The sequence below is a fragment of the Mastomys coucha genome, unplaced genomic scaffold (assembly GCF_008632895.1).
Source record: "Mastomys coucha isolate ucsf_1 unplaced genomic scaffold, UCSF_Mcou_1 pScaffold21, whole genome shotgun sequence".
Lineage (NCBI taxonomy): Eukaryota > Metazoa > Chordata > Mammalia > Rodentia > Muridae > Mastomys > Mastomys coucha.
Window position 1 is genome coordinate 168,664,855 of NW_022196904.1, and position 23,927 is coordinate 168,688,781.

Consider the following 23,927-nt stretch of genomic DNA (forward strand, 5'->3'; position numbering starts at 1 on the left):
CCAGTCTCTGTCCTGTGGTCCAGTCTCTTCAGTGCCAGGTGCTCTCTGTCCTGTCACTGTAGTCTGTCCTGTGGTCCAGTCTCTGTTCTGTGGTCCAGTCTCTTCAGTGCCAGGTGCTCTCTGTCCTGTCTTGTCTCTTGGCACGCTCCACTAAGTTATTTGATTTGTTGAGCTTTTCTTCCCCTGCATTCATGTTTCTTTCCTGACTTCTGTTTCTTTGATGAATTCTTCATTCATGTTGCTGATTTGTCAGGCTCCAGGTTAATGGCATTCCTTCATCTAATGCTTGCTTTAACCCTTTACTGAGGTCATTGGTCATTGTAAAGACATTCCCATGAAATATTTGACATTTCATCCATTCAGATATTTAGATTCATTTTTTAAGGAATTACGGACTTCTAGAGAAGTCATTCCGTCTTGTTTCATAACATCCCTCTTAGATTTCTGTGCTGTGGTTTGCATATTTGCGCATTTGTTGAGATTTTTGTTTTTTACTTTATGGAAGTCTTCTTAGTAGATAGCCTTCTGGCTTCATGATCCCCAGTAAAAGGCATGTGTTTCTTTAACATTATAATCTCTAAATCACAGTGTAGAGTTTGAAGTGAAAAGGAGATTATTGCTAATATAGTAAAATCCTTATTGAAATGTTCAGTTCCAGCTGAGTGTGGTAGTGCATGCTTGCACTCTGAGCATTCAGAAGGCCAAGGCAAGAGAATGGCTGCTAATTTGGAAGCTACCTAGGGCTACATAGCAAGATAGCAAGGCTTCGTTAAAACAAGATAGACAAAAAACCCCCAAATAAATGGCTTTAGAGCTTTGTTTCTAATAGCAATAAACATTAAGTATTAAAAAAAAAAACACTGAATTAATAATAAAATGTTAACCTGAAAAAATTAAGGAAATCAAACATTTAGTTATATAAAAATATAAAATTGTGAATACAAATATGTATATTTATTGATTATTAGAACATAGCACATGTTTATGCTATTTGGATCCATTAAGGACTAATTATTTCTGAAGTAAAATAATAATTTTAACATTTGAATCCTTGTAAGCTCTGGAAGAAAATAAACATCAGAACATTTTACATTAGAAAATACATTTGGGCCGGGTGGTAGTGGTGCACGCCTTTAATCCCAGCACTTGGGAGGCAGAGGCAGGTGGATTTCTGAGTTTGAGGTCTGCCTGGTCTACAGAGTGAGTTCCAGGACAGCCAGGACTACACAGAGAAACGCTGTCTCGAAAAAAAACAAGAAAAAAAAAAAGGAAAAAGAAAATACATTTGGACAAAATATATTAAATCAGTAAAATTGAGTCATGAGTAGTTCAGACGTGAAGGGATGAGTGTCAGCGATATGTGGAGCTCTCCTTGGACCTTAAGTAAATGGTGCTTGGCTCTGTTTATTTTAAAATTATAGCATTTATGTTATGCTTCATGTCCTATCTTCTACTTTTGTTCAGACTTTTAGTAAAACATTTTTACTTAATGTATCAAGATTAGATAATCAGTAACATAGTTATTTTTAGCTGGATTACAAGAACATTAGAAGGCTTCCCTAGGAGAGACATATCTTTTCTGCATTATGAATTTATTTCAGATTTGGAGTCTTAGATGAAGAGGAGACGGTGACTCCCAATGTTTACTCTGAGAGGGTTCTTATTAAGCAGAGAGGCTGCAGTGTACCTGTCTGTGTACTTGTGTTTAGCAGAGTTCATTTATTTGTTGCCTGGTGCTGTGGTAGGGAAGTATGAATTGTTATAGAATAACTGAAAATAACCTGCATTGGGACACTAGGATAAACTTTCTTAAGGACTTGACATCTGGGAGGAGTCGTGCAAGATGAGTAAAAATGTCATAGTAAAAATGACCATGTGACCTAGGACACACCCATCATGGAGAGCTTGTGTAAGAGCCTGAAAGTGGATGGATGAGGGCGGTGGACTGGATACTCTGACAACGTGTGGCTGGCACGGAGAGAGAGGCAGGCTGTAGTCTGACAGATGTTTTCCCTATTTAACGACTCTCACTGAGAATCATATTTTAGTTTGCTCAGTGAGAAACCTGTCAAGTTTAAGTGGTTAAATTAGGAAAACATCTAATTGTTTGAACTTTATTTTAGGTAACTTCTGAGTAGAGTTGCTATTTTTTGAGCTATAATGCCAACCCCTTTTTGTTCTCTAGTATGAAATGCCATTTGTCATTTACATTCCGGTTTGGAAAATTAGCATAAATCCCGGAGAATGAGGAAGGCTGTCTCAGCAGGGGCAGAGACAGGGAAGGAGGAAGGTGGGAGGGGCCATCACAATCATCATTCTCCCGATGTTCTTCAGGGTGATGAAGAAACGTTTGAGAATTATTACCGGAAGCAAAGGAAGAAGCAGGCACGCCTGGTTCTGCAGCCGCAGTCAAGTGTGGTGAGTGTGGTTTGCTGTGCCCCCGGCACAGGCCCCTGGCACAGTGCTTGCACCTGTAGCTGGCTTTAGTTTCCTGAACATGGATCACTACTCATTCACATAAAAATATTTATTGAACACCTACTATTTCTAGTCATTGATTTAGGTGCCAAGTGTACAATAGTGAGCAACACTGGGTCAGTCTTTTCTCTCATGAGTTTATATTCTATTAGGAAAGAAAGATACTGAATTAAAAACAGATAAGCAAGCAGAATGTCAGAGAGTGATAGTTTGTTTCTGACAATATGGTAAACTGTGCACTATGATTCTTTGTCACATTGAACAAATCAACTAAACACAGTGGATAGACTTTTTTTTTGTTTTTTTGGTTTTTTTTTTGGTATTTTTATTTTTAGTTACGTGTATATGGCTGGGGTAGGTCTGTACATGTGACTAGGGGTACTGGTCACTGGAATAACTGCTGGTTGTCTGTCTTTTTGTTTGTTTGTTTGGTTTTGGTTTTTTCGAGACCAGGTTTCTCTGTAGCCCTGGTTGTCCTGGAACTCACTCTGTAGACCAGGCTGGCCTCGAACTCAGATCCGCCTGCCTCTGCCTCCCAAGTGCTGGGATCAAAGGTGTGCGCCATCACCACCCGGCTTGGTTGTCTGTCTCTATAGGTGCTAGGAACTAAACTCAGGACCTCTCTGTAAGAGCAGCAAGTGCTCTTAACCACTAAACCATTTTTCTAGCTTCAGGATAGACTTAAAAAAAAAAATTAGATTTTTCTTAAATATACTGAGGATCTGGTAGAAAAGTATAATTAATTCAGAAACTTTGGCTGTGGTGACATTTACATAACTAAATGTGTTTGTAACTCAGAGACACTACACATGAAAAAAATACCTCAGAATGCCCATCTGCTGAGACTCAAGTAAAGGCAGAAGCCCAGGTAGCTTTCCTGAGGCATCGGGTGCAGCTTTCATCCTAAAAGCATCTCAGGGACAGGAGAGGGAGTTCTGAGAAACAGGGGCCAAGCCTCAAGCGCTGAGAGCAGCATCCTGGAAGAGATCATCTTTCTTGTAATCTGGCTTCGGAGGGCTTTCAGCCGATCGTCAGATGAGTAGGAGATAAAGCCGTCTAAAAACCTCTCAACAATTACTGACGAATAAGCCAGCTTTAAAAACAGAAAAAGGAGATTCAGAGATAGATACTTTTATTACAGATACACATGAGAGTGTTGTTCAGTATAAATTTTTATCAGGAAACTGCAAAGAAAAACTGCCTTATACTTATGGAATGCCTTACATTAAAAAGATTGACAGTGTCAGGTGCTGGTAAGGATACGGGACTCAGCACCTGGAATTATCTTACACTTCTGATGGGTACAAAAATAATACTGTTACTGTGGAAATGGTTGGTAATTTGTAGTAACAAATATTGTGCAACCCTAAATTCCTCTAGGTAGTCACTCATGAGAAATGAGACTGTATCTTTATACAGTGGATCATATTTGAATGTGTTTAGTAGCCTTATTCATAAATAACAAAATCTAGAACTATCCTCAATGTCTGTGAACTCATTAGTAGACAAATTACATCATTATGAATAAACATACTACTGTGCTTGGATTTATTGAGGAACATACAAATATATGGATTCATTTTTTTAAAGATTTATTTATTTATTCTATATATGTGAGTGCACTGTAACTGTACAGATGGTTGTGAGCTTTCATGTAGTTGCTGGGAATTGATATTTTTTTAGGACTTCTGCTCGCTCTGGTCAACCCTGCTCACTCTGGTCAACTCCACTGCTCAATCCCTGCTTGCTCCAACCCAAAGATTTATTTATTATTATACATAAGTATACTGTAGCTGACTTCAGATGCACCAGAAGAGGGCGTCAGATCTCATAATGGGTGGTTGTGAGCCACCATGTGTTTGCTGGGATTTGAACTCAGGACCTTTGGAAGAGCATTCGGTGCTCTTACCTGCTGAGCCATTTTGCCAGCTCTATGGTCATTTCAAAAACACCATTCTAAGCAAAAACATTTAAATATATGAAATTGGTACAGTGTGGTTCATGTAATTGAAATTTTTGAAAAGGCAAAACTATAGGACTGGGCGTCCAGCAGGATAGGTCACTGCAGAGAGGCGTGAGGGAGCTTTATGAGCGAGAGCTAGAGGTACACACGTCTTTCTATCTTTTTTTTTTTTTTTTTTTTTTTTTTTTTTTTTTTTTTTTTTTTTTGGTTTTTCGAGACAGGGTTTCTCTGTGTACCCTGGCTGTCCTGGAACTCACTCTGTAGAACAGGCTGGCCTTGAACTCAGAAATCTGCCTGCCTCTGCCTCCCAAGTGCTGGGATTAAAGGCGTGCACCACCACCGCCCGGCCCTTATCATGTTTTTAAGTTAAAAAGTATTAACAAGCAGGGGGAGGGGAGAGGAGGGAGGGAACAGGGGTTTGTTCTTGTTTTTTTGGTTTTTTTGTTTTGTTTTTGTTTTTGTTTTTGGAGGGGAAACTGGGAAAGGAGATACCTTATGACATGCAAATAAAGAAAATATCTAATAAAAAATAATGTTGAGGAAAGATGAGGACCTTAAGCCCAGGAATAAAGAGGAGATAAAGGAAAAAAAGGCAGGAGACATGTAAGAGGATAAGGGCGCCTGCCTCCAGACCTCCTGACCTGAGTTCAAGGCCTGGGACTCACAGGGTAGAAGGAAAGAACAGATTGCTACCAGGTGTTCTTCATCCGTGGAAACATACACACATCAGTAAATGTAATACACAAGTAACACAGATAATATACACATAAGTACACAAATAATTAGCAAAAATATTAATCAGTACTCTCTTCAACTGAAAAAGACCCTGATGTTTGAAATTTTTAATCACAATTATGGAATACGTTTAGTTTCCTTTCTAGTTACTATGATAAAATAACTTGAAAATCAACTTGGGGGGAGAGATTTATGTTAGCGCACAATTCCTGTTCATTGAAGCAGGAATTCACTGCATCAGGAGCTGAGAGAACTGGTCGCATCCCATCCACACGCAGAAGAGAGCAGTAGATCCAGGCATGCTTGTGCTCTACTCCCTTTCTTCTAGAATGAAGGAATGAAGGAAGGAAGGAAGGAAGGAAGGAAGGAAGGTCCAGGCCTCAAGTGCAGAAAACAGTGCTGCCCACTTCTAGAGCAGCTCTCCCCACAATGACAATTCCTTACAAATCCTCACAGAAATGACCACAGTTAGCCCCCTATGAGATAGTAGATAGTCCCCTATGAGGCTCCAGATTGTGTGGTGTTGTAAAACCAACTGTCACCTAGAACTTACTTGAAAGATACACAGCATGTGCGTATGTGCGCACACATGCTTGTGCTTGCCTGCGTGTGGGTGAATGCATGCATGTGTGCTAGTATTTATGGAAGCTGGAGGCTAATGTGGGAAAATTATCCTCAGCCTCTCTTCTATTTTATTCTTTGGGGGAGAGTCTCTGATCAAACCCGGAGCTTACTGCTGCTATAGCTAGTCTTGCTAGCCACTGTACTCTGGGGTCCTCTTGCTCCTCCTCCTGAGGCTGGAGCTGCTGTTCATTCCGCTTTTACATTCATTCTGATCCTCACACTGGCCACAGGTGTCTCCCGAGCCCCACCCCAGCCCATTCTTCTGGTATTTGACTTGGGTTGTAAATGGGCATAAAAGTGTTACGGGTGGCACTTAAAAGGTTTTGGCAGAGGATATAATGTTCTTGTAGCTATTCGAAATCTATCACCTGATAGGTTTGTGAGCATAGATCATAGTGGGCAAGCCTAGAACCTGGGACGAGGTAGGATGGAGAGGTATTAGCTCAAATGGAAGATATGTTGGCTTCAACCAGTCAGAAGTAGGTTCTGAACTCCTATTCACCACTTACCATGTTTATTATCTCTTTCCTTTTGAATACACATTCCATGAGGGCCTGCAGGGCGGCTCAGTGGGTAAAGCTGCTTGTAGCTGATCTGGCTTCGGTAAAGGTGGAAGGGCAACCAGCTCCATAAGGTTGACTTGACTTCCCAGTGCCTACTATGGCAGATGTCCACACAAATGCAGGTCATGTATTCACATACACAATAATAAAATGTTTTGAATGTACAATCCATGAGAGAAAGGACTTTTTGTTATTTTCAAGTATATATATATCCCTGATACCTAATTATTAAGCAGAACTTTGTAGGCTCTCAATAAAAAAGTTATAGTGACTTGAAACTTTTATATTACTGCATTTATTGGTTTAAATTGATTTTTATTTTTCATTTGAAGCATGAAACAGTTGATGGCTATAGAAGATATTTCACTCAAATTGTAGGGTATGTATCTAATATGGAAGAAACTATTTACTAATTTTATTCAAGTTTGTTAAAAGTCAGAAATAATTATTTTCTACTTGCCCTTTCTCCCTTTTCCCTAAACACATGCTGTGTGGGTAATTGCCATTTTAGGTTCTTTGTTGTGGAAGATCACATCCTACATGTGACCCAAGGATTAGTAACCAGGGCATACACTGATGAACTCTGGAACATGGCCCTCTCAAAGATAATTGCTGTCCTGAGAGCTCACTCAGTAAGTCAGACCAGTTATGTTAATAATTATAGTTTAATTTGATGTGTATAAAATGGAAAACTGTACCTTTATCACTCTGCATTTTTAGGTAATTGCTCAGATTTGTAAGAAGTAATATCAAGGCTTCTTTATGGTTACATAAGGCTGTGGTATTGTAGCTGACTGGGGCTTCTCAAGACACTTTTATTTGAGTATTTCAGAAAATGAGAAATTAGGCTGGTCTCGTTAGTCTCAGCTGACCTCTTCATTAGCTCACCAAGCAACACTGTGAAGAAAGGGTTTTTAATTATTCCAGAGTTTTTGTTTCCAAAATCAACAATACCATTAAAACTCAGCAGAGCTTATTTGAGAGCATTTACAGTTTTAAAAAATCTGCAATTTTAACAGTCTGAACTTATTTGAAATAATGAACCTCCATTTAATGAGAGATCATTTTTAATTGGTAAAAATTAAATGATCAACTACCTTGTTAATGCCCTTAGTGGAAATAACTAGTTTTAATTGTTTGCCTTCAATAAAGTAGCCTTATATTTAAAATTTTATATTCAGTTATTATAATTGGTAGTTAAGATTTAAAATAGGTGAAAAGGGGAATTTTATGATATTTAGATTATGAATATACTGTATGCTTATCAGGAGTATATATTTATAGATTTTTGATACATTGGCAATAAAACTTTAAAAAATATTTTGGAAATTAAAATATTTTGGGGGTGCTGGGAATGAAACCTAGGGCTTCATGTATACAAGGAGGTCTCTTCCACTGAGCTAGCTCTGTCTGAGAATGATGTATTTTATCATGACTTACATTAAACTCAGCTCCAAGTACGTGCAGTTGTGCCATATTCCTATTAAAACAATGACATTAGATATGAAATTGTAACATAGTATCTATAGTATTAAATTCAAAATCTATGTGTTAATACAAAATTATAATAACATAGTAAATGTAATATCACATTCAAAATCTTAAGTGTTATTAAGAGACAGTGAAGACACAGCCAGCAGATACAGGAGCCTTGCGGAGTCTTATGGAAGAGTTGGGAGAAAGATTGGGGGCACCCAAAGAGGACAGGGACTCCACAGGAAGACCAACAGAGTCGACTAAGCAGGACCCTTGGGGACTCACAGAGATTGACTCACCAACCAGAGAGCCAGCATGGGCTGGACCTAGGCCCCGTGCATATATGTAGCAGATGAGCAGCTTGGTCCCCAACAGAAGGAGTGGGGGTGTCCCTGAATCTGCTGCCTGCTTCCTCTGGACCCTGTTCCCTTAAATGGACTGCCTTATCTGGCCTCAGTGGGAGAGGATATGTCTAGTCCTGGAGAGAGGTAGCAGGAGGAGTAATGGCGTGTTACCTAGAGGGGGCGATCCTTTCTCAAGGAAAGGAGGAGCGGATATTGGGATATAAAGTGAATAAATTTAAAAAAAATGAAAAAAAAGAAAGACTGAAATAATTGCTCTGTCTTTTTAAAAATATTAATTTTCTTTTGACAAATTACTAAGAAAAACTTAAATTGCCATTCTTAAATTAGGAAAGGTAATATGTCTTTTTAAGACTGAGAATAGATACATAATGGAACTGGACATGCATGGTATAACGTAGGCCACTGTTAGAGTTTGTAACTAGCTTTTCAAAAACGTAAAGATTTACTGAAATACACACATCCCTTTTTCCCATGGAGAACTTGCCTTACGCGTCATGCTACATACAGCCTTTTCTTAAACAAACCGAGAAGAGAAAAGCAGCCTTGGGTCTAATTAACCCAGACTTTAAGGACAGAGGCTCGGGTGTTCATGTGTTAATTTTGACTTGTTTTCGTTGTTGTGCGTGCCTTCATTTGCAGTCTTACTGCACCGACCCTGACCTCGTGCTGGAGCTGAAGAACCTCATCGTGATTTTTGCAGATACTTTGCAGGTAGGTGATCACCTGACCTTCAGATGGTGGCGACTCTGAGTATACAAAGACATCAGAAGTGTAGATGGTGAATTTTATTATATTGTAGATTAGAGGCAGTAAATCAGTAGGTAATACATACTTAGGTATATATATTGGTGTCCTCCTACCGAGAACTGGACACAACACCTCCTTTGCAGTTTTGAGCCTTGGACAGAACTCAGGAGACACTAGCACCTTTTGAAAGACGGGCCATGTCAGTGAGACTGTAGTATCTTTATTACTTAAAAAGGAGGCCATAGCCAGGCATGGTGGTGCACACCTTTAATCCAGTACCTGTCAGGCAGATAGCTGTGAGTTTGAGCCAGCCTGGTCTAAGTATAGTTCCAGGACAGCCAGGACACAGAGAAACCTTGTCTCAAACAAACAAACAAGCAAACAAACCAAAACAAACAAAATAAATAAACAAAAAAGAGACATGAGGTGTATGAGGTATATCTGTAATCTTTGTAGCTGTAGAGGGGATGAGGCAGGAGGATCTTGAATTTGAGACCAACTTTGGCTACATAGGGAGCTCTAGGGATCTGGACAGGGTAATTACTAACAACAGCAAAATGAACCTAGGCTGGCTGACCTAGGCTTACCTGTGCCTCAGTAGGGAAAGGCTAATGACCTGAGGCCCATCCTTGGGGCCCACATAGTGGAAGGAAAAACCAACTCCTGCAAGCTGTCCTCTAACAAGTAAATAAATAAATAAATATAATAAAAAATTAAAAGGGTGTGTAGCTTTAAAATATTTCAGAAATGTTAAGTGAAATAAGATAGGTTTCCCTTATCAGTGCCTTTCTCAGAATAAATGAATATCATAAGGTTATAAAGGCATATGGCTATGCAATATCCCCAGTACCTGTGACTGTGCAGTATTCCCCAGTCATGTTATTATGCAACATTCTTAGTTCATGTGACTCTTGGACATTTTCCTTTCTCTTTGAACATTTTTTAAATCTGTAGTTTCAAAAAAAAAAAAAATGCTCTGGGGACTGGAGAGATGTGTCAATCAGTTAAGAGTGTATACTGTCTTTCCAGAGGACATGAGTTTGGTTCCCAGCACCCAGGTCAGGTGGCCACAGCCACTTTTTAATCTAGCTCCAGGGAATCTGATGCCTCTGGTCTCTGGGAACTATACACTTATTGCATATACATACAGATGCACACATCATTTTAAAAGATAATAGAAGTCATGCTTTGGGAAATGCTGGGATGAGCTGTTTGCTTTATCCTAGAAATTTGTATGGTTGCGTTCTGTCTTCTTAGAGCTAAGGAGAATACTCCACCAGCTTCTTTGTAAATATTGTATTACCATATATATTCATTAATTCGAATGGTCTATTTGAGATCATAAGAGTAATGTGGAATGTCTTGGATTTTTTCTTAAGTTTTGTGATACCTATGTCTACCATACTGATCTCCTTGCATTAATAAATTTTACTTGGGGCTTCCTTAATTTTAGGGGCCCCTTTGTGAGTAAGTCAGGGAAGCGCTGCTTTCCCTAGTGATCTCAAGTGTCACCAGAGTATGCTGTAGGGACCACTGTTGTTTAAGCGGCTGTCAGTCTGTCAGTTGCTTGCTAGGATCTTAACGAAATAAAGTGATGGGGTCACAATAAAGGGATGGGTTCACAATAAAGGGATGGGGTCACGATAAAGGGATGGGGTCACGGAGCAAATGTTTAGCTCAGTTGGCATCCTGCTGTAATATGCCAGATCTACCGCATGCTAAGCAGGAGCGTGGGTATACAGTCTAGTGCAAACTCCTTATCTCTTTGTATGACCATTACAAACAGTTCTGGGACTAACTTTTTAAAAATAGTTGAATCTGGAGTATTTGATAAATTCCAAGGAACTTTGTAGGGATCAAATAAAAGTTAAAGGTGATATTTTAAGTAACGGAGACATTGGAAGAGCACCAGTGTTACATAAGATAGTAGAGTCAGGCATGTGGTGTGGTGGATATGAGAGCCTGGCGGACTTCCTTGGTGGTGTGGAAAGGTGGTATAGGAGTGTGAGGCAGGACGTTCAGATGGTAGTGATGAAACCAGTGAGAAGCTTGACTTAGATTGCTGAACACTGAAAACACCCAACTCACCCGTCTTTTTCTTTCTATCTTAGGGTTATGGTTTTCCAGTCAACCGACTCTTTGACCTTTTATTTGAAATAAGAGATCAATACAATGAAACACTGCTGAAGAAATGGGCTGGTATTTTCAGGTGGGTCTAAGCTGGTGCCTTAGTGTAATGAATAAGTTTGTTAAACACTTAACCAATTGGTTTTGCATGTAGTGATAAGAATGCTTGTAGCCAATGTCTGTTGAGTTAAAGGGCACACAGCATTTATAACCACAGTCCTTTGAAGCACATTCACACTGTTGGAACTCCAGGGCTTCTCTCTAGAACTATTGCATCCTAAACACAAACTCCCGTTAGATAGTAACTCAGGTCCATCTTCCTCCAGCCCTGGCAACCACTGCCCTATCTAGCCTCTAGATTTGACTGCTTTAGAATCTCATGTTAGTGGAATTGAGGGACATTTGGCCACCACTGACACCATTGTGTCCTATAGTTTTGCTTTTTCAAAAATTTCAATTACATGAACCACACTGTACCAATTTCATATTTCTAAATGTTTTCACTAAGAATGCTGGGCAGTGGTGGCGCACGCCTTTAATCCCAGCACTTGGGAGGCAGAGGCAGGTGGATTTCTGAGTTTGAGGCCAGCCTGGTCTACAGAGTGAGTTCCAGGACAGCCAGGGCAACACAGAGAAACCCTGTCTCGAAAAACAAACAAACAAACAAACAAAAAAGAATGGTATTTTAAAAATGTATCCATAAATTTGTGTGTTCCTCAGTAAATCCAAGCACAGTAATATGTTGATCCATAGTGATGTAATTTATCTACTAGTGAGTTCACAGACATGGAGGGCGGCTGTCTTATAGACTGTTTTAATATTGCTGTAGGAACAGTGTGCCTATGTCTGAGTACCTGTCTCAGGTATTTTGGAGCTTATACTCAGAAGTGGGGTAGTGCGTCATATGACAATTTATTTTTCATTTTTTTGGAGGGGAAAGCTGCCATACTATTTTTTATAGTGAATGAATCCTTTATGATTATTTATTTATACTTTAGTTTTAGTATCTATAATTCCTCTAGTAAATGCTTAGATATTTATAAGGATATAAATATTTCAAGGTATTTTGCATTGAGACAGACATTTATGCCTTTTAAATCTGGCTTGAGTGGGTTGCTACAAAATAAGATAGGATTAATATAATAGCATCTGTTATTAAATAAAAATATGTCAAATGATTTTATATGAGCTTAGTACTTACTCCAGCAGTCTTGAAAACTGAAGGTTACCTTCTGAATTCTGTAATAAAAATCCCCAAGTGGTCTGTAAGGTAATAGACCTGCATTAAATTTAGCTAAACAAATCCTTGTTTGAACTTCCTATATTAGCATTTATTGTTTTTATTTATTACTTTCTGGGGGGGGGTTAAAATGTTGCAGATTGAAGGCAGAGCCTCTGCAGAGGCTAGGCAAGTGCTCTGCCACAGACTGCATTTCTAGTCCGTTTGACTTCTGTTTTTAAAATGTTTTCCATTTGTTTATTTAGTATGTGTGTGTGTGCACACATGTGTACACCCATGCACATGTAGGAGTTAGTTCTTCATTTCCATCATGTGGTTTTGGGAGATGATGCTCAGGTGTCAGGTACCTTTGCCCACTGGAGTCTCGCTGGTCTAGGCCTTTTTATTTTAGAACAAGAACTTGCTAAGTTTCCCAGGCTTAGCTCACTGTGTGGCCCACACAGGCCTTGAACTTGTTTTCTGACCATGGCCTTCAGAGGGTGGAGTTGTAGGGGTGCTTAATAAGAGTTAGGAGTTTGTCTTTGTCAGGGTACTGACTCAGATAGGAATTGACAATAATTGTGAGTAACCGTCAGTTTTTCATATCAAGTATTTGAAATATAGGTAACACATATGGCTAGAGGCAGTGATCTGCGACATAGTCCTATAATTTAATGTGATGTCTTTATACATATAATGTCCTAGAGTAGACGCTGTGCATTTGAAGGCTTTTCTAACTCTGATTGTCTAAGGCCTCCCAGCAGGGTGTTTCTTCCCAGGACCAGAGGAACTGTGAAATACTGTTCTCACTGAGAAGCGGAAGTGTTTGTCAAGTAGAGACAGACTGTGTGAATAGAATAGAGTAGACTTCATCATTGATAGTCATTGTGGAGGGAAACAAAGAGCATCTCAGCTATACTAAGTCATTTCCAAAGACATTTCAGTTTCTACTTTTAACACCATCCTAAGTAATGCATTTTGCCTGAAATTTTAAGTAGTAAGGACTTAAGCTTTACTTATCCCTGCTAGTGTCTTTAGATGTCTTACAAGTAGTGAGTTGACACTTATCGTAACACCAGTACTGATAGTTACAATCTGGCAACTTCCATGATAGACTTTTATCATTTCACTAATGTTGTCATATTTTATCTATGTCTAGTTCAAGTTGTGAGCACCAATGTTTTACTTACGTTAGCTTTTTTATTTTATAGACTGTCTTTTATTTTAATAGAGAAGTATGAAGTAATATATTTATGCAATTATATTTAACATGTAAATATATTTGTAGAGCACAGATTTTAATAAATCTCTGTATTATGAATGGCAAAACCAAACTAATATATCAAGCACTTGTAAAAACATTTTACTTTATTGATATATTTTTGGATTATTGAAGGGAATAAAAGGACAAGCAATCATTGGCCATTTCATAGTGATTGTAAGTTCAGCAGCCATCTGACTTCCTTATCATAATGCCAGGCATCACATAGGATGCTGAAGAAGAAATCTGCACTACAGGAAGTGTGGCACTTCACAGGAGCGTCCTGTGAGGCATCAGCAGCAGACCGCCTTACTAGGGAGCGTCTCACTGTGATTCGGCCTTTTCATTTATTTATTTCTTTTTTGTTTGGTTGGTTTTTGTTTTTATTTTTATTTTATTTTTTCGAGACAGAGTTTCTCTGTATGTCCCTGGCTGTCCTGGAACTCACTCTGTAGACCAGGCTGGCCTCAAACTCAGATATCTGCCTGCCTCTGCCTCTCAAGTGGTGGGATTAAAGGCATGCACCACCACTGCCCGGCCATTTGATTATTTCTTTTGTCACCAGGAAATCAGTACGTTGGGGAGAAAATAAATTGTCATTGCGTTTTCTCTGTGCAGTGCAGAGTTTGAGTTTCAACTCTCTTGGCAGTTGTGAAGTAAACACTGAACGGTTGTCATCCTACCGTGAGACCGTTCTCACAATCTATGTCCCTATCTGGTACTTCGGCCAACATTTCCCTTTGCCCTCGACCCCCTCTTAACCACCATTTTACTTTCTGCTTCTGGGAGTCTGACTTTTTCAGGTTCTGTACATAATAAGTAAAGTCATATAGCCAGGCTTGTTTCATTTAGCATAATGTCCTCAAGGTTCCTCTGTGTTAGTGCAAATGCTAGAATTGCCCCCTTTTTTTATTAGATGTTTTCTTATTTACAATATCTCCTTTCCCAGGTTCTCCAAAAAAAAAAAAAAAAAAAAAAAAAAAAAGAAAAAAAGAAAAAAAATGAGATGAAATAATAAAATAAAATAAAATAAAATAAAATAAAATAAAACACAAAAACTAAAACAATCCCCTGTTCCCTCCCCCCTCCCCCTGCTCACCCCTTCTTCTTACTGGTCCTGGCATTCCCCTACACTGGGGCATAGAACCTTCACAGGGCCATGGTCTTCTCCTCCCATTGATGCCCGGCTTGGCCATCCTCTGCTATACATATGCAGCTGGAGCCATGAGTCCCCCCATGTGTACTCTTTGGTTGGAGTTTTAGTCCCTGGGAGTTCTGAGGGTACTAGTTAGTTCATATTGTTGTTCCTCCTAAGGGGCTGCAAACCCTTCAGCTCCTTGGGTCTTTTCTTTAGCTCCTTCATTGGGGACCCTGTACTCAGTCCAATGGATGGCTTCTGTATTAGTTGGGTACTGTCAGAGCCTCTCAGGAGGCAGCTATATCAGGCTCCTGTCAGCCAGCACTTGTTGGCATCCACAATAGTGTCTGGGTTTGGTGATTGAATATGGGAAGGATTCCCAGGTGGAGCAGTCTCTGGATTGTCCTTCCTTTAGTCTCTGCTCCATAGTTAGTCTCTACAACTCCTTCCATGGGTATTTTGTTCCCCCTTTTAAGAAGGAACTCAGTATCCTCACTTTGGTCTTCCTTCTTGAGTTTCTTATGGTTTGTGGTTTGTACTTTGTGTATTCTGATCTTCTAGGCTAATATCCATTTATCAGAGAATGCATACCATGTGTGTTCTTTTGTGATTGGGTTACCTCACTCAGGATGATATTCTCCAGGTCCATCTATTTCCCCAAGAATTTCATAAGGAAGAATAAACTACTATGTATGTAATACATATTTTCTTTATCTAGCCATCCATCACCATCCATCATCATCCATCATCCACCCATCAGAAGCTAGAGCTGACTCCATATCTTATTTATTTATTTGTGTGTGAGTACACTGTAGCTGTACAGATGACCATGAGCCATCATGTAGCTGTTGGGGATTGAACTCAGGACAGCTCCGCTTGCTCTGGCCCCGCTCGCTCTGACCCCGCTTGCTCTGGCGTAATACACTGCAGCTGTCTTTAGATGTACCAGAAGAGGGCGTCAGATCTCATTACAGGTGGTTGTGAGCCACCATGTGGTTGCTGGGATCCGAACTCAGGACTTTTGGAAGAGCAGTCAGTGCTCTTACTCGCTGAGCCATCTCACCAGCCCCCTGATTCCATATCTTACACACTGCAGCTATTGCAGCTAATGCTGCATACTGTAGCTGTTGCAGCTAATACTGCATACTGTAGATTGTAGACAATGCTGCAGTGGACATGGGACAGCAGATATCTTGTCACTGTCTTCTTATCTCATATCCTCTGGACACATACATGGTGGCAGGGCTGCTGGCTCACATGGTGTTCTGGCTTCTGTTCTCTCGGTACTGTTGGACCTCCACATTCTTTTCTGTAATGGCAGTGTTAATTTCTATTTCCACTACAGGAGCTCAAAGATTTCCTTTCTCCTTATCAACACATACATACCTTTCTTTTTCAAACAATTGCAGTTCTAATAGGCTTGAGATGATATCACGTTGTGTCTTAAATTTGCATACTCATTGTGGCTGGTGATACTGAACAGCCTCTCATATGCCTGTTCTTTTGCTGTTTGAGTGTCTTTGAAAATAACTATTTAGGGCCTTGCTCAGATTTAATCTTTGTGATTTTTTGTGCTGCTGTTGAGTTCTTGGCATTCCTTATTTTTTTATGTTAATCCCTTATCAGACATATCAAATGTATATTAGGGATTGAAGTAATGGAGACGCCTTTACCATGGAGCCGCGTCCCTAGCCAGTGTGGCTTTACACTCCTTGGCCTCTATGCTTGTTCGCCTTAAGCTTTATGTCTCTCTGTTCACACAGTTTTCTCCTGTAAACTCATCGCAGCTTCCATAGCTTCTCAGTAAGATGTTCCATGAGATGATCTCCACCTGCTCCGATAGGTTCTCTACCTTACTCTGTAACATACACCACCTTGGCGTAAGGAGTTTTCGTTACAGGTCAGAATTACTACAGAGGAGGTATTAATGAATGTCAGTAAATTGATGCTAGGCATGGTGGCTGGTGCACCACTTTAATCTCAGGCCTAGGGAGACGATGGAAGTAAGTCAATGGGAAAGCAGAGATGGACAAGATAGGTGGATTATGCCAGTCCTCCAAAGCTCAGTGGGTGAAGTCGTTTGTGTTTTACACAGAAGTCAGAGGGCTGAGGCACTTCATTTGTGATCATACCTTTTGAACCTGTTGTCTTTAGGGAAGGAAAGGTTGTCACACTGAGTTCAGACATGCTGGCATCCTTTTGTCTCAGAGCAGTCTGCATCTCTTCCACTTGAAGCCCAGTGGCTAAAACCGGGTAGTCATGTGGCCTGTCTAACTGCGAAGGTCTGCACAGGCAAACACACAGTGACTAGGAAGCGACCTTCCCAGTGACAGCGACTGAGACTGAGTAATAAGCACATTGTCTTGGTCACCAAGAACTTATGCTTCTGCAGAATGAACTGCCTTGAGAGAGATCCTAGACAGGCAAGTCAAAAGTGAGGTTCTTTATGTAACCAGAGAGAGGACACTGGACACGGGCAGTGAGGGGCCAGACCTGTTTGCTCTTAGGATTCTGGGTGATGAGTGGTTTTCTGTCGTGACTTTTAATGTGACTTGTACTTTTAAACAAAACTGTAGGAGCTGGTTTTGTTTTGTTTTTTAAGAGACTGTTCTACTGTAGTCTAGTGACACAGTCATAAGATTTCAGCTTTTCTTGTTTAACAGGGACATTTTTGAAGAGGATAACTACAGCCCCATCCCTATTGGCAGTGAAGAAGAATATAAAGTAGTCATCAGCAAATTCCCCTTTCAGGATCCAGACCTTGAAAAGGTACACACTAGCTGTTTACTTAAGGATTAAGAAAAAAGTAAATCAGTATATTTATTATCATATAAACTTTATACTGTTTAGAGAATCACTATATAAATTTAACATTGTAAATTTAGAATGACTTCATTGGGGGGCATCTTTCTGATGTCATTTGAAAACAGTAATTGCATTTTAACCTTTGTAGATTATGTTATTGCTACTATTGCTGCTTAGATGAAGTAGGAATTTCTTGGGGATTTGGGGACAGCTAGAAACTAGAAACAGTTGTCCCAAATGGAAGGTGGCTTCTCAGTGCATTCCAGAGCAGGTGTGTTAGATGCTAGTGGGCGTGCACTTAGACACTGCAGCGTTGCCATTAATATGAAGGTAGAGGTGTAGATCAGACTTCCTGAAGTGTAAAACGTGGGGTGCTTTGGGATTAAAATCTTGGAGGAATTTTCCTATTTGGAGATTGAGAATTTTCTAGTGACTATTGGCTGATAAAATAGTTTAGAAGTAAATCATTGCTCCATAGTTTTTCGGTAAAGTGATCAGAAAATTTCTGTAAGATATATTCTGAAACTTGGGATAAATCTGGGATCATGCCTTTAATGAAACCTAAGTGAAAGGAATCTTACCAAGGAAATGGCTCAGTAGGTAATAGTGTTTACTGCACAACATGAGAATCTGAATTCGGACCCCCCATGCACACACAAAGCCAAATGTGTGTGCCTGTTACCCCCTTGCTGTTACCATGCAGAGACAGGAGGATTGCTGGCTGCCAGCCTGGCTCCAGATTCAGTAAGGGAACTTTTCTCAAGGGAATAAAGTGGAGAGGGTTGGAGCCAGACACTTGGTGTACTCCTTTGGCCTCTGTGTAAACAGACACATCTACATACATACGTTGCATACACCACACGTACATACTCCATATCATATGCACATATGTACATATCAAAGCAAAATGAAACAAAAGCCCCTGTGTCGGGAAACTGGCCTCTTCTTTTCCTGCCACCCTGACTCTTGAGAATAGAGAGAAGCAGACAGATTAACTACATAGTTTGTATATCGTCAGAACACAAGAGGCTGACATGGGCAGCCTGTGCTTGACTGAGTCTGTGCTATGATCTCAGCAGAGGATTAAATGGCTGTGGGTTTTTTGTTTGTTGAGACAGGGTTTCTCTGTGTAGCCCTGGCTGTCCTGGAACTCACTCTGTAGACCAACCTGGCCTCAAACTCAGAGATCTGCCTGCCTCTGCCTCCCGAGTACTGGGATTAAAGGCGTGCGCCACCACCTCCTGTCAGTGGCTGTGGTTTGAAAAAAATTCTGGATTTGTCTAAAATTAAAAATAGGCTAGATTTGGCAGCACATGCCTGTAACTGTAGCCCGTAGGAAGCAAAATGAGAAAGACTACAAGCTAAGGCCAGGCAGGCTACTTAGTGAGATCCTGTCTCAAAACTGCTACCTTCCTAGCCAACTAAACAGATGAAAGTTAAAAAATAAACAACATGTAAAAATAATGTAGGAACATAACTGTAGAATGTTTGTACAATTATTTACATTCACTTGTGAAATCATCTTATGTTTTTAACCTTTATAAGAGACTAGAATGTTGTTTTCTTTTAAAAAAAAAATCTCAAATTCAGTATTAACTTTCTCTTTTCACAGCAATCTTTCCCAAAGAAGTTTCCCATGTCCCAGTCAGTGCCTCTTATTTATATTCAAGTTAAAGAATTTATTTATGCCAGTCTTAAATTCTCAGAGTCACTACACCGGAGGTAAGCTTACTCATGAAATTTGCTTTTTAGGGAGCATTAACATTTTATGTCTAGACCCTAACCCTTTAGTAGACTCATCTCGTTGGAAAGGCGTTTGTGTTTGACTTGCATTAACTGTATCTTTCTACTTTAACTTTTTGTCATATTAGCGTTGAGACACACATGCTGTAGATGATTTGGTAGGAGACTTCCTTGCCCTCAGCATTGAGATTTAACAGTAAATAAATATTTTGCCATATATTCTTTCCTTATTTATTATTATTAGTAGTATTTTATTCTGTGGGTAAGGCTGTTTTGCTGGCATGTATGTCTTTGTATAATGTCTATGCCTGGTGCCTAAGAAGGCCAGAAGAGGGCATTGGGTCCCCTGGAACAGGAGTTACATGCAGTCGTGAGCTGCCATGTGGGTGCTGGGAATTGAACTTGATTCCCCTGGAAGAGCATTGATCTTAACTGCTGACCCATCGCTTCACCACCCTTGTCCATTATTTTTTTTTATTAAGACATTCAAAAGAATCTTTCAGAAGTAATAACCCTTAACCTTAACTGTGTAGCACTCACTCCACCACTGCTCCACCCAGTGCTACAAGTTACTTCAAGCCACAGAGCTAAATCTGAAACATTAATGGCTGTAATATTGTGGACATTGGTAATACGTACAGTTTGAATGTTTTTACAAATACTTAAGTCCATGCTAAGTGCTGATTCTTAAAATACAGAAAATGATACTCAACATACTTAAATTTGGAGAAATTATAGAAATTTAACATTTTGGAATTAGCTTTTATGTAAAGGCTGATAAAATTTTATCCTTGTTTAAGGCAGGAGTTCTAATGGGATAATTTTGATTTTCTTTGCTGCTTACTATCCCCCTACAATTGGCAATGCTTAGAGGCAGTTTTGGTTGTCACAGCTGTGGGTAGGAGTTCTACTTGGAATTAGCAGGTAAGGACCAGAGATGCTGAAGAATATAGCACGTAGCACATGCTCTGGCGAATGTGTGGCCTCATATACCAGGCAAGCACTTACCACTGAGCTATACCCCTAGTCTCTTCTCTTCTAGCTTAAAAGTAACTTTTAGCTATGATTGGGTATAAAGTACTTTACAAAGTGACTGTTCTACAATGAGATTTTAATAATGCTTTGTACAAAGTACGTCATTTTTTTAATCTTGATTGATTTGATACACTTAAATTATGCCATAAATGAACATTCTGCTTTATGAAAAATGATGCCTTCTAAAATGAAATTGAAGTTTGTAGCTTAATGAGTCACTGCCATTTATAAAGAATAAACATGTACATATATATGTTTATATATAGATATATGATTTATATATGATATAAAGGGTAGGACAGAAACATTACTTTAGTAAGTTGTATTACATTATTGAGAATGTTAAGTAATATACTCTTGGAAAGCTTTATCAATGTTAACATTTGTTTTTAGCTCAACAGAAATAGATGATATGCTTAGGAAATCAACAAATCTGCTGCTGACCAGAATTCTGAGTAGCTGTTTACTGAACCTTATTAGGAAACCTCATATAGGTTTGACAGAGGTAAGAAGAAATAATAACCAAATGTTTTACTATGGAAGAACTGGGGCTGGAGAGGTGGCTCAGAGGAAGGGCACACACTGCTCTTGCAGAGGACCTGGGTTGGCTTTTCAGCACACACATGGCAGCTCATAACCATCTGTAACTTCTGGCTTCCATGGGCCCCAGGCACACAACATATGTCTTGCACAGACACAACATGCAGACAAAACACCCATGCACATAAAATAACAAAAAAATTATAAATTGTAAAATATTATCGTGTAGAGCCAGCTTTACATTTAAAATTTATTAATGTAAGTAGAGTTTCAAAGAACTGGGAGGAAGGAGCTAGAGAGATGGCTAGGTGGTTAAGAGCACTTGCTGCTCTTGCAGAAGACCCAGGTTCATTTCCAGGCACCTAAATGACAGCTGACACTATCCGTAGCTCCAGATCCAGGTGACACCCTTTTCTGTCCTAATGCTCATGGTGTACAGACCCACGTGCAAACAAGACACACATATAAAAAATCTTAAAGAAGAAGAAACATGAGGGAAAAGTTTCCTCTGGGAATAGTAGCTGGAGGTTTGAAGGGTGTAGACCTCAGGCTTCACAGACAGTTGTGATCCTCGTTTTGTACCTGTTAAGTGTATGAGAGCTACAGATTGCCATGGAAAGTCATTTAGAAACAATTGACTCATAAAATGTAAATATTTTTTAAGACAACACAAATGCTCATAAGCAGAATTTAGCGCAGAGTTTTGAAATCAGTTGTATTCTGTCTTGCTGGAATTATACAGAACTAGTACAGAGGCAAGCTGGAAGTAATGACTGAGTTTTTAAAAATCAGGTGGTCCTGCACAGGTGCGCCCTGTGTTTACTGTGGCTTCCATGTCTTTTAGCTGGTGCAAATTATCATAAACACAACACATCTGGAACAAGCTTGCAAATACCTAGAGGACTTTATAACTAACATTACAAACATTTCTCAAGAAACCGTTCACACCACAAGACTCTATGGGCTTTCGACTTTTAAGGTATGTAAAATCTAACCAAAGCTGGTCATTCAGTTACTGTAGGAAATCTTTAAGAAATTAAAGATAATTTTTATTATGTTCTAAACCTTGAGCATCACAGGAAATCCTTGCCTGTGATGACTCTCAGTTGTGAGTTCCTCTTGGCAATTTAAGGATTTTATTTAAAGAATTGGTTTTATGTAATATAGTTTGTTCATGTTTTTGACAACAAAGGGCAGTGCTGAATTAGACTAACTGAATTTTCATTAATGTTTCATAGTTTAATAATGGTACATGAATATGTGTGTTTGGAAACTAAAAATGAAGTACGAGGCTTGCTTTCTGATTCTGATCTGAAGAAAGATAGATGCAAGTCTTCCCTTTGCATGGATGAAAGAGCGCTGTTGGAGGCCGTGGGATATGCTGGGGTTCATCACTTAAGGCTGATAAGAGGAATACAAGACTAAGTAATTCCACGTGTTTTATAATGTGTTTTCTTACTCTGTTAATCTTGAGCTGTAAATGAGACATTGGCTGGGGTAGCTTGCTTTCGGTTGCTGTGATAGATCCCTGAGAACCAGCTAAAGCAGTCAAGGCTTATATTTGGCTTATAGTTCCGCAGTTTCAATCCAAGGTTCCTTGGCTTCATTGCTTTGGGCTTAAGGTGAGGCCAGGCATCATGGTGGTGACCACGTGGTGGTGCCGAGTGGCTCATCCCATGGCAGCTCCAATGCAGTTCTGTGCTGTCAGCCTTCCTCCTCCTCCTGCTTTTGTCCCTCTGAGCCCCAGTGGTGTTGAGGGTGCCACCCACTCCACTCAGGGCAGTGCTTCCCCCACTGTTCCATTGGCTGTTCCATGTCAGATGACATCAGCACCTGAACTCAGAACCCAGAGCCCACAAGAAGCTGGGGCGGTAGTGTGTGTCTAATCCTGGCACTGCTACAGCGAAGCAGAGACAGACGACTCCTCAGAAGCTCTTGGGCCAGCAGACAAGGGACTGCTTTGTTGCTGGGAGCATCAGGCTCTGTTTTCCAGTCAGTGTAGGATCTCTGGGATTGCAGATGCATGCTGTGGCACCTACTCTGTGTGGGTTCTGGGGATTCGAACTCCGGTCCTCATGCTTGGGATCAAGTAGAGGCATCCTCCATGCTTTTCAAATACATGATTTACTGGGCAGTGGTGGCGCACGCCTTTGATCCCAGCACTTGGGAGGCAGAGGCAGGCTGATCTCTGAGTTCAAGGCCAGCCTGGTCTGTGGAGCTAGTTTCAGAACACCTAGGGCTACACAGGGAAACCCTGTCTCAAAAAAACCAAAAATTTTAAAAAAATTTAAAAAATTAAAAATAAAATACATGACTTTCAGATAATTTATTGCATTGTTCAAAATATTTTAAATATTTGAAGTCTGTTACTTTTTAGTGATAAAGTTATACTAACTGTGAGGAAAGGAGCAGCATAATCCTGACTGAACAGTAAAATGCGTGACTTTGAGGATGGCCCCTCTCTTTCTCTGCCCATCTCATTGTCACATTCCTCCTCTCATGACTGACATCAGGATTTATTGTGTTGTCTTCATCTATTTCCCTCTGTCTTTTGCAGTGGTGCCAACTGATAGTCAGTTGGATGCTGTGTGCCCTGGAATTCCAAATAGAAAGTTCAGAATCTGGCTAATGGGGACACGAGCTGTGGCGCTTTCAGCCTTAGCCTTGCTTCTGTTCTTGAGGTCTCCAAAAGGTCCTGGAACCGTTGCCTTTGTTCTAAATCGGTGGTTCTCAGCCTGTGGGTCCCTATGGGGGTCAGACGACCCTTTCACAGGTTCACGTTTCAGATGTCCTGCATATCAGATATTTACATTACCATTCATAGCAGTAGTAAAACTACAGATATGAAGTGGCAACAAAATAATGTTATAGTTGGGGGTTATCATAGCATGAGGGACTGTATTGAGGGGTCATGGCATTACAAAGGTTGAGAACCAGTGCTCTAAATGATTAAAATTAACGTAACCTCTTTTTGTCCCTAAGTGTTCATAAAGTGTTTCAAACTTTCTTAAACAGTATTGAGTCTGGGTGTGCTACCCTGGACGTGTAGTTCTGACTGTGCTGGCCTGGACCTGTAGTTCTGACTGTGCTGGCCTGGACCTGTAGTTC

At 40.0% G+C, this 23,927-nt stretch overlaps 1 protein-coding gene across 2 annotated transcripts in view; it reads left to right on the forward strand.

The window, feature by feature from the left end:
- Exoc6 (exocyst complex component 6) overlaps positions 1–23,927 on the forward strand; it is a 156,258-nt gene that overhangs the window by 54,731 nt on the left and 77,600 nt on the right. For both annotated transcript variants that reach the window (XM_031390196.1, XM_031390195.1), the window contains exons 9-17: positions 2,335–2,418; positions 6,696–6,742; positions 6,875–6,995; positions 8,844–8,915; positions 11,063–11,160; positions 17,360–17,465; positions 19,114–19,223; positions 20,673–20,784; positions 21,664–21,798. In XM_031390196.1, coding sequence (XP_031246056.1) covers positions 2,335–2,418; positions 6,696–6,742; positions 6,875–6,995; positions 8,844–8,915; positions 11,063–11,160; positions 17,360–17,465; positions 19,114–19,223; positions 20,673–20,784; positions 21,664–21,798 — 885 coding nt within the window. The remainder of the gene's footprint in view (positions 1–2,334; positions 2,419–6,695; positions 6,743–6,874; positions 6,996–8,843; positions 8,916–11,062; positions 11,161–17,359; positions 17,466–19,113; positions 19,224–20,672; positions 20,785–21,663; positions 21,799–23,927) is intronic.